This window comes from Podarcis pityusensis (assembly GCF_964106645.2).
Source record: "Podarcis pityusensis genome assembly, chromosome: 15".
Classification (NCBI taxonomy): Eukaryota; Metazoa; Chordata; class Lepidosauria; order Squamata; family Lacertidae; genus Podarcis; species Podarcis pityusensis.
The window spans coordinates 15,077,058-15,088,433 of NC_138040.1; the positions used below are offsets into that span (position 1 = coordinate 15,077,058).

Genomic DNA, 11,376 nt, shown 5'->3' on the forward strand with positions numbered 1-11,376 from the left:
TTTGAGTTGGGATCTGATGAGTGAGAGAAGGCACTGCACAATTTGCCTAGGAAAAGTGTTCCAAGCATACAAAGCAGCAAGGAAGAATGGATATTGTTGTATATGGAATCAAGGGATTTTTCTGGTGGCCAAGCTGGGACTAAAGATCACAGGAAGCGATCTAATGGAAAGGAGAGCAGAAGAATGGGGTAGAGCAAGGCTGTGGAGACCTTTCAAGGTTGGAAGCTGCCTTATACTAAGTCAGGGCACTAGTCTGTCTACCTCAGTATTGTCTATTGGCAGTGGAGTTTCAAACAGGGAGTCTCATCCAGCCCTACCTGGGGATTGAACCTGGGATTTACTGTGAGTGCTCTATCGCTGAACTATAGCCGCTGAGCTAAGGCAAGGGGTTGTGCTGGAAACACCAGTGAGGGGACATGAGGAGGAATGTTACAATCTGAGGAATGACTTTGGCAGCCCTAGAAGCTTCCTTCCCCTTCATTGCAGCCTGCCCAGTGGGTCTACGGCGATGACATTTCTCTCCTTCCTCTTGGCAGGGTTTCCAGGTGCTGGTTGAATCAGACTGGCTGGATTATGGCCACAAGTTTGGGGATCGCTGTGGACACCAGGAGAAGGCGGAGGATCAGAACGAGCAGTGCCCCGTTTTCCTGCAGTGGCTGGATTCTGTCCACCAGTTGCTCAAGCAGTTCCCCTGCCTTTTCGAGTTCAATGAAGCTTTCTTGGTAAGAGAGAGCCTGCAACAGCCTAGGGAGGGGCAAATCACAGTAGACCCATCATTTTATCACAGGCTGGTCTTTCTAATGGGAGAGTCAAGATGGCTCACAAGAGCTTAGTTTGAAGAATAAATCATGCATTCATTCATCATTTTATTTGTACAGCATCCTGCTTTTGTTGGAGAGACAAGTTTGGAAGAGAGATTCTTACTCTTTCATAGCAGAGTTAGCACAATGGTGATTGCTCCAAGGATGTTGAAACTTGGTGCCCATATCCACCTTTAAATAAACAATCCCCATGAGAATACGTAGGCTAGAATAAATCAGACACTTGGCTTACGGAGTTTCCAAAAGGCCCTTCTCTAAGTCCCACCACCTTCACAGGCATGCTTGGTGGGAGGGAACTTTCTCAGTGGCAATTCCCAGGCTTTGGAACTCCCTTCCTAGAGAAGCCAGAATGACTCTGTCATTGTCCTTCCCCAGCAGCTGAAGACTGTTCCATTCCAACAGTCCTTTGGGAACTGACTGGTTTTTCAGGAAAGGGCCTTCAACAGTGCTGTGCTCTTTTACTACCTGTATTTTAAGAGATTAAATGTTTATATTCTTTTAATTCTATTAGAGTTTAATTACCTTTTAACTGTAATTTTATATGTTTTTTAGTTGCTTGTATTTTATCTGTGTTCTTTTCATTTGTGTAAGCTGCCTTGAAACCCTATCCGGGGAAAAGACAGGCTAAATAATAATAATCAAAGAATATCAGATATTAATAATAAAAAATAATTTGAGAATGAAGAGTTCAAATTGTGTAAAATAGTACATCACAGTTTTCCCTTTCTTCATGCAACACACTTTCTCTTGCCCTTGACAGTAGGTAGGCTGGTCCAGTCATTAGTTTCAGTTATACTTTAATCATGAGCATCTGAAGTGTGAGCGCACAGGGCCAAGAAGACTCCAGGTAGTTTCCAAATATAAGTCTATAAACATTTATTTCTCTTATATATTTATTTCTACTGACCGTGTCCTGAGACTCCTTGCAGACTATAATATTTTTTTTAATAACACAGAAACATGAAAAGAGTTCTTCCGGAGATGGGCTCATGCAAGCTTTAACTCAAAGCCCTTCCTGTCATCTCCTCCAGGTGAAATTGGTGCAGCACACCTACTCCTGCCTTTATGGGACCTTCCTGGGGAACAGTCCCTGTGAGCGCGAGATCCACAACATCGCCAAGCGCACCTGCTCGGTCTGGTCCCTCTTGAGAGCTGGCAACAAGAACTTCCACAACCTGCTCTACATGCCTGGTAGCGAACAGGTGAGTGGGATTCCCACCCCTGGTGCTGGAGGAGGGGGAAGGGGTCCTGCCCTGACTGAGCTTGCTTTTCTCCACCTTCCATGGCAGGTGCTGCACCCCGTATGCCATGTGCGAGCCCTGCACCTCTGGACGGCTGTGTATCTCCCGGCATCCTCCCCATGCCCCCTTGGAGAAGAGGGCATGGACCTCTACCTGCCTTCTGGATCCCAAAGCCAGGAGTTTAGCAGCAGGTCTCTTGACAGGTAGGATAAAGTGCCCCTTGTCTTGTGAGTTGCACCAGGGTTTCTAAGGATGCCTGCTTGCATTAGCTGTGGTTTCTGCATTGTAAAGGGTGGGACCAGATGACCCTTTGGGTCCCTTCAAACACTACAATTCTATGATTCTAGGTCTAGAGCATAGCTCAAATTTTGCCATATATTTTCCGTTTCCACTATATACAGTGGGTCTTGTCCAAGGGAAGGTTCTGGTGCTTTCAACCTACTTTGTATTCCATCACATTATCCACTTGTATATTCTGACGTTCCCCACTGTCCTAAAAAATCTTGGAAGAGTTGTTAATGTCAGTGCTTATCAGGAACCTGACATTTAAATCTAACACACCAAAAAAGGATGCTTCTACTTATATGGTGATTTCTTTACTGATTTTGTCAAAGCTTTGGAGAAAGGACCGTATAAGATATATTTTGAAATGCCGAGGTGCATTGTAAGGATTGAATGCCTCTTATCCAAATGGTTGCTGATATTCAGAGGGTCCCCTCAACCTGTTCAGGTTGTATCTCATTCTGAGATACACAGTCTTAATTGCTGTTTACTGAGCATTAACATCTAAGAAAGAGACCATTAGAAACAGTGAGGCCTCTGAAGCCCTTCGGAAAATATCTAGGTTTTTCTCCATTGGCCATAAACACTTGATGTGGGGCCAGAGACTAGTTGGCAGGCTGTCAGGTAGTGGGGACAGGCTCTGGCCACTTGGCTGCTTTCGTCCATGGTGAACCCATATCCTGTTTCAGGCTCTGCAAGGGCCTCCACAGGCAGAGAGATATTTCTCTCCAGTGCCTAAGGTTGCCTTTTGTGGTTCCAGATTACCAAAGACCAGATCCATGGACGATCTTCTTTCTGCCTGCGATCCCAGCAGCTTGCTGACCCGCACATCAAGCGATCCAAACCTGAACAACCACTGTCAGGATGTCAGGGTCAGCCTGGAGCCCAGGCATTCTGGTGCTGAGGAGACGGCAGCTGGCAAAGAGAGTGTGGGAGAGGAACCTCCCCAGGTGCCTCCACAGCAGCAGGAAGAAAAAGAAGAAGTGCACCCCTTGCCTGTTGCCAGCGATGGAAACTCTGACAACAACAGAACTGAGCAGCCACAGACATCACAAGACCATAGAGGGTCTCAGCAATTAAACAGTGTATCTCCCAAGGTAGAAACTGTAAGCAGAGCAAGTCCAGAAGCAGTGGAAGGTCCCTGCCCCGCTCAAAACGCTTCTCAGCTGAAGAAGCCTTTGGGGGACGTGACTGGAACAGATGAGCAGCTTGGAAAGTTCCTCTGCAACCATGCAAAAGATGTTGGCCTGGAATCTAACGGCCCCTTGGACCTTGCAGAGCCCTGCTGCCCTGACACCTCCCTCCAGCCTTCAGTGGGTGGCCCCCGTTGGATTCCACCAGCTCCGAGTGTTCCAAGGCAGGATGCTCCTGGATGCCGGAACGAGGAGGAGGATGGCAAGAGTGGCCGCGTCAGGCATGGGGAAGAGGGCAGCCAGACAGGGAAGGCTCAGCCGGAGTTGTGGCGGAAAGGGATCTCTCAGAGCCAGACGAGCGAATTTTCTTTCCTGGGAGCCAGCTGGGACAGCTTTCAGGGAATGGGGACGTCGCTCCCCGGAGGCGACGTGGGTCCCCGGCGGCTCCTCTCTTATGGCTGCTGCAACAAGAGGCTGAGCAGCAGGCACTTCTGGGCCTCTGGACTGTGCCTCAGTGGTCAGTGGCCTTTGAAAGAGAGTGCAAAGCCCCCTGGCTGCTCCAGCCACTCCGGCACCCACTGCGCAGGCTATGCTGGGAAGTCCAGCAAGGTGTGGCTCCCTTGCCATCTGAAGCAGGCCCTCGGCTCCAAGCACGCACCACCGAGCAGCCCCTCCCCAGTGCCTCCACTCTACCTAGACGACGACGGGCTCCCCTTCCCAACAGACGTGATCCAGCACAGGCTGCGGCAGATCGAGGCCACCTACAAGCAGGAGGTTGAGCAACTACGCAGGCAGGTGCGGGAGCTGCAGCTCAGGCTGGACATTCGCCATTGCTACCCGCCTCCAGCTGAACCGCAAATGGACTACGAAGACGACTTCGTAAGTGATGGCTTGCGGGTGTGGTTTCTCCAGCAGCCCCTGGGGAAGGCACACAATCATTTAATTGTAGATGGGAGGAGTTGAAAGGCCATCAACAACACACCTGCCTCAGAGGCATCTCTGTCTCCTAGTGCGTTCCAAGCAGAACATAGCTACAATGCTGTGAGGTTCTGGTGGAGCAGATAAGGCGTACATGCTGCCAGATTCCATTCACATAGTTCTGAGAATCATTTGTTCCTTGCTTGCATCTCCTCTTGTCTCCCCCTCTCTTCCTGTTTTCCAACAGAGGCATTCCAGAATTCCCCAGTCTCCAACTCCACTGTTCTGTTGGTTGAAGAGGGTCTGTAGCTCAGTGGGGGAGCTCATGATTTGCGTGTGGAAGTCCCGTCCTAGTTCCATTTCTGGAAACTCCAGTTATAAAAAGATCAGGCAGCTGTTGTGGGAAGGACCCTCTGCTTAAGACTCTAGAGAAGTGCTACTGGTTACAGTAGATACTGGGGTAGATGGGACAGTTGGCTTGACCTGATACAAGGCAGCTTCCGATGCCCCTGTGAGCGTAATTATTCCCAACTCACTATTAGAGGATACTGAGGTTTCAGGGGGAGGTGGAAATGTGTGTGATATGCAACAGATTAGCTAATGGCTGTCATGGCCTTCCTTGCAGACCTGCCTCAAGGAATCGGACGGCAGTGAAAATGAGGACTTCTATTCTGATCACAGTGAAGACTGTCTATCTGAAGCAAGCTGGGAGCCTGTCGATAAAAGGGAAACTGAAGTCTGTTGCATCTCTTTAGTTGGCTAGCATGACATGGGAAGCAGCTGCATGGCTGACATGGGTAGCATGACATGGGAAGCTCAGTATTTCCATTATTTTGTGTGTGTCTGCTATTGCCCCATCCTAGATCTGGTGTTACAAACTCTCTTGCATTTCACTATATCTGGATGTATTAAGGGTTTAATGAACTGTATGTCTAGAAGTACCCCTTATTGTCTACTCTGGACTTCCTAACTGGATGTCCTTCATATGTTTTGGACTGCAACTCCTATTATCTTTGACCAATGGCTGTGTTTACTGGGGCTGATGGGAGTGCTAGTCCAAAACTTGTGGAGGGCACCAGGTTGGGGAATGCCAGTCTACTCCAAGGAGCAGTTATTCTCTGACATCCTTTCTGATGCTTGAAAACTCAGCATTCTTCCTATTTCTAGAGAAAACACTCATCGTTTGCTTTTCCCCATCTTAAACTGTCAGTGTGGCCCCTTTCTGAATTGTTTCCTGTGTATCAAACACTTTTCTGAAACTGGAAGTGCTGGAAACACAGAACTCCAAGCAAAGCTTTCAAATGTGCCAAGTAAATGCTGCTCCCTGACTCTGTATACGAATATCCTTCTAACTAACAGATACACACTGTGATTTCTCTGCAGGTCACTCGCTGGGTTCCAGACCACATGGCCTCACACTGCTTTAACTGTGACTGTGAGTTCTGGTTAGCCAAACGCAGGCACCACTGCAGGTAACGCTTAGCAACTGCTATGACTTTTCCTTGTCAGTTGTCTGTTTTATTTTTCTTCTCCTCAGTTCAGTAACTACATCTCAAATGTTCGTGGTGAATGGAATTTTGAGAAGGATTGGGCAGCAAATTCCCCACTGGAGAGCAGGAGGAATGGTTTCTTTCCTGGCAAGGATGGGACGGTCGGCCAGTGTAATTGCCAACCATTTGCTTAAATGCTTGGAAGAGTGTAGGGTGTTTTGCTCTCAGGAAATTAACAAAGATGTTCACTACATCAGTATTTTTAGATTACATCCTTTATACTTAAAAATTGTATAAACAGTTTGCCTGATGTTATGCTTTTACAAGGAAAATTTAGGATTCTGAGGATGAAAAATTGGATAATGAATATTCCTAGAAAAGCCATTCTTAAAACTCTGTGGGATTACAATCCACTAAGTCCTTTTTTTGTTTTTTGCTGATGACAGCATTTTCCTGAAAGTACTAAATCAGTGCCTTAACAAGACTGTAGTATTAATAACCAAGATAAAATAATAGGTATATAAGAAGAGAGCCCCGCTGGTTCAGACCTAGGGGTGGAGGGATGTCTGTGTCTGTTTTTCATGTGTTCATTAATAAGACCATTTTGTCCTTCTTTCCAAGCAGTTTTGTCTGCTGCTTTCTAGACATGGGTCCAAGTGGTTTTGCCTTTGCCTCACGGCTTCCCCCTGGAAAACCCACTCCTTTAGTGTTAAGTCAGAACAAATGTTTGTTCTGATTCAGCGATAAACCACAAGTTTCCCTGGGGGAAAGTGGTGGGGCGCACGGACGTGTGGATGAGCCCCTAGCACCAAATGTTGCAGCCTCTTCTTGAAGTGGAGTTGCTCCATCTGCTTGATCAATTTGGTTTCCCTTTTCTGAACCTTTTCCAGCCCTTAAATATCCTTTTTAGGCGTGGCGAACAGAATTGTGCACAAGTATTCCAAGTGTGGCTGCACTGTAGAATTCCATAAAGCATTGGCAGTATTGGCAGTTTTATTTTCAGTCCCTTTCCTAAGGACCCCTAACATGGCGTTCACCTTTTTCACAGCTGCCACACACTAGGTCGACGTTTTCATTGAGCTATCTACTACAACGCCAAGATCCTTTTCCTGGTCAGTCACCACTTGCTCAGACCCCATCAGTGTATATAGAATCATAGTATTGTAGGGTTGGAAGGGACCAAAGGATCATCTGGTGCAACCCCCTGACATGTGTAGTTAGGAATTTTTTTGGCCCAATGTATAGAAAGTACAGGTATGTCAGCATACATGAGGAAGCGAAAGGCCTTACAGAAAGGGAAAAAAAGATGGAAAGGGCAAAGATGGAATTCTGTGAGGAGATAGTGGAGTACTGTAAGCAGAGCTGAAATGGAAAGCTTGGAGGACAAAATGAGAGTGGGGATGAAAGGTTTCTGAGCAGGAGTTGTGGGCTAAATCAGCTGTCAGTGCTTTAGCCCAGCTTTATGTGAACATACAAAGCGGAAGGTCTCTCCCAGCCCCACTGAGATGCCAAGGACTGAACTTGGCACTTCCTGCATTCAAACATGTCCTCTGCCGCTGAGCTATGGGCACTCCCTGCAAGCAACTGCTCTTCCATTCCCACTTATAAGCCAAAAATTAGTGCATAGCAGATGTAAGAAGCTCTGGTTAATTCATGCTATATTCCCAGTGCCCCCACAGGAGAGTCTGTTCCTTAGGCCACAGGGGCTACTGAAGAACCACAGTGCAGCAGAATACCTGGGGTTGCTTGGATGACATTGTCTGATTCATTACTGTGCCAAACAAGATAACAGAACCCCCTTCTCTTTAGACAAGATCCTCCCCACACCGGACCACTTTGGCTCCAGGGTCACAGCTGTCCTTGTGTTCTTTTACTCCTTGCCCAGGAATTGTGGGAACGTGTTCTGTGCCAGCTGCTGCCACCTGAAGCTGCCCATTCCTGATCAGCAGCTCTATGACCCGGTCCTCGTCTGCAACACCTGTTACGATCACATCCAGGTATCCCGTGCCAGGGAACTTATGAGCCAGCATCTGAAGAAGCCCATTGCCACCGCTTCTAGCTGAACGCCAGCAGAGGAAAACTTGTCAAGGCCTGGCCTTTTCAACTTGCAGACTGGAAGGAAAGGGGAGGGGCTGCCTCTGCTGCAGCTGAGGAGGTCGGTAGCGCAGCACTTGATCACCAAGCCTTGTATGCACTGTTGGCGATTTTCCCCACTTGGTGCCCCGTGTATTGGAGATGAGGAAATTGGATTAAAGAGTGTGATATGGCCCACCTCATGGTACTGTTTGTGGTCTGAAGACCTGAGGCTAAATCGGAGACCGCGGTGTCTTTACTTCAGAGGGCTGGCGAGGGATGTGGTGCAGATTACAACTGCCTTGTTCCCAAAAGCAATAGGAAGGTATGATCAGAACCAGACCCTCTTCTCCCCCACCTCACAAAGGCAGGCAGGTTGACTTGTGCAAGGAAGAAGAAGACTGCAGCCTCAGAGTTGTACATCTGCAGGAGCTCACTCTGGCTGTGTCTGTCACGTCTCAGTTGTGTTCGGCTTGCCAACCACTTCCCTGAGTGGCTCAAGGCCAGCACTAGTACAAAAAGCAGGAGCTGGGGCGGGGACTTCCATACTAAGCAGAGCATCTCTCTCTGCCCCTTCCCTGTGTCCCTTCAGGGAGTAAGACTCTTTGCCCCGGCAGCTGGGCTGTTGCTTGTGGAAAGCAGTTAAGTTTGGCTTGCTATACACTTCCTGCCCTCTGTGGGTTTTGGGCAGCCAGTTCCCGCCTGGCGTCTTCGCAGGAGACACCTCAAGCCTCCCTCGATCTACACCACAGTGTGTCATTCTCCTCCACTCCTTACTGCTGCACTTGTGTCTATTTCTGGTTGCTCTTTTATCCTGAAAACCTGGTGCCTGGAGGGGGCAGTCTGTGTAGGTTTTCTTTACCTCCTGGAATGTGCTGTTTATAGTGTGCTTGAGGGTTTCAGTCCAAAATGCTGCTAATGTTATTTCTCTCTGCACTTAAAAACTGTAGTCTGGAGAACAAAAGTGGGGGGTGGGAGGGAGGGAGGGAAGAATGCCAATTTCGCAAATGGGAGGCGGCAAACACTTGCCGTCAGGGACTTCCTGTTCCTGTCACTCAAGAAGCTGCAAGGGGTAATATAAAAGGCCATCATCATCATCATCACCACCTTCACAAAACTGCTCTCCAGCTCATTCTGACATCAATAAACCCCCTTGTTGGAAATGTCTCTCTTGATTTATAGATGCTTCACTTCAGTGACTGTATCAATTACTTTTCCCTAATACTTTCTCTTCCATCCAAACGAGCACTTACATGCTTTACAAAAGGGGAGTGAGATGCGGCCAACATTTCCACAGCTTTTCATGAGTGCAATGTTCATGATCACTTTATCCTGAAGTGTAGTACATCTGCAGGGGGGGTTTGTAGAGTGAACAGGATTGTGAGGGTTTCTTCCAGCTTTCAAGGAGCAAAAAGAACACACCACACACCTCATATTGCTAAAAGGTGGGATCTCCGATTTTGCCATATTCTGAGCTTTGTCCATGTGAAGTGATGGAAGTAGGAGGAAGAGTTCAGGTTTGGTTCCAATTCATTTGCACAGATGTTGAACAAAAATCCGAAAACAAAAGTAGAATAAGACCCTCCCAAGTCATGGTTAATCAAAACTGCTTTCAGCTCTCATGAATTTGTGTCACTGTCTTCAGGCAAAAAACAACTCCAAAATCAGATCAATAGCTTTGTGACAGGCAATGTGCTGTAAGAAATTCAATACAGTTGAATAAAATCTCTATATTAGTGCTGCTTTGTTGGACCGTTTTATTTAATCATGAGTGAATGAATGATCTTCCTTGAGGAGGATATAACCGGGGCTGCTCTGTTTCTCCTAGGTGAAAAAATGGCTTTTCAAAAGAAAAGGTTAGTGGTTAACAGCTTGGAGAGGGCCCTTAATTTATCTGTGTCAAGAGCAGGCTGGGGGCAGTGCCATTATGGACTCCACAGCACTTTGCAGAAAAATAATAATCACAGGACCCTGGCTTGAGAAATTTCCAGCTGAATATTCAACACATGGCAGGCAATGTTTTTATATGGCTTTTCGGGCAAAACAAAGCCATTTAGATAAAATCATTCAAACAGCCTTTGACAACCTGGTGCCCTTCAGATGTTTTCGATAATTGTTCCCATCAGCCCCAGCCAGCTGGTCCAAGGTCTGCATTCCCTCACAGGGCAACTTTCCAGGGGCTGTATGTATGCCAGTGTTGGGCAGGGCCACAGGCAAAAGTGGCTGGAGGAACAGATATGACTCTTCCCTTTGGACAGAAGGGAAGCCATGTAAAAGTCAGAATTTCCACACAGACACATGCTTCCACCCCAGCAAGTAAAGAAGCAGTCACAGTTCAAGGGCATATTCCAGACATGCAAAAGCACTGGGAGGCCATTGCTGCAGCGGCATTTTTACAGGAGAGGTTTCCTAACCCATGCCACCAAGCCTGAGTTGACAAATGACTAAAGCATATTTTGGAAAAGCCATCTTAAAATATTCCCCCTTTTTTAAAGTGTGGGGGCTCAGACCTACTTGGGAACCCTGCTGATTGTAAGGCCACCTGCAGGGCCCTGTGCATTTCATTCATATAAAGCACCTAGTATATTTTTGGCACTTACATAAATTGGGGTGACAATTCTAAGAGCATGGGGCAAGGTTTGTTAGTTTATTAGTGGAAAGGGGAAAAGCTCTGTACGTGCACAGAACTACATTTATTACATTTAATTATTTTCAGATTTAGGTGGCAATTACAGTTAAGGGTGGGTACCACTAACGTGATGTTCAGACACTATGGTTTATGTATATGCATTTTTTGCATAAGTTGGGAAAGTGTCCTGAACACATGCAGTTCTCCCTCAATCACCAAGTTTGAGAATGAGGAACATAGGAACCCAGCTGCTGTGTTTGGCCAAAGGGGACCCATCAAGTCCAGCATCTTGTTCTCACCACTGATGGTAACATCCTCTAGGAAAAGCCAGCCAGCCACCCATTCACTGGCTCAGAGCACCCTTTTTAATTTGTAAAAGTTCTGGGACTCAGGCTATGTACACCACATTGAGTTCCTTGGAGGAAAGGGGATATAAAGGTAATAAAAATTGTAGTATCCATGTCAAGTTGTGAGCCACAGGAACTTTATTCATGTGCTGTGTGTAGTGTATTTTTAGCCTGTTTATGGAGGTGATTCCAAGAGTGCAGAATCTTGTGCTCTTGAGGTGAGGGCAAAGCATCCTTATTTATTACAACCTATACCAATTTGCTATATGTTAACTATTTCCATGATGCGCATTTGTGTTTATATAGCCAAGGTATATATTAATTGTTTTTGTTTTTTAATGACATTAGCACATGATCTCAGGGAGTAAAAGGGAACTCTGAAAACTGAGGTGATTATTATTTTAAAAGATGCACTTGTTCAGTTTGCAGAAATAGCACGCAA

General features: G+C 46.8%; 1 protein-coding gene across 2 annotated transcripts in view; it reads left to right on the forward strand.

Annotated features, from left to right (window-relative positions):
* MTMR4 (myotubularin related protein 4) overlaps positions 1 to 9,696 on the forward strand; it is a 48,931-nt gene extending 39,235 nt beyond the window's left edge. For both annotated transcript variants that reach the window (XM_080983994.1, XM_080983993.1), the window contains 7 exons: positions 537 to 722; positions 1,853 to 2,023; positions 2,111 to 2,265; positions 3,105 to 4,356; positions 5,021 to 5,131; positions 5,779 to 5,867; positions 7,771 to 9,696. In XM_080983994.1, the coding sequence (XP_080840120.1) occupies positions 537 to 722; positions 1,853 to 2,023; positions 2,111 to 2,265; positions 3,105 to 4,356; positions 5,021 to 5,131; positions 5,779 to 5,867; positions 7,771 to 7,948 (2,142 nt within the window). In that variant the 3' untranslated portion in view covers positions 7,949 to 9,696. The remainder of the gene's footprint in view (positions 1 to 536; positions 723 to 1,852; positions 2,024 to 2,110; positions 2,266 to 3,104; positions 4,357 to 5,020; positions 5,132 to 5,778; positions 5,868 to 7,770) is intronic.
* Positions 9,697 to 11,376: the final 1,680 nt, after the last annotated feature.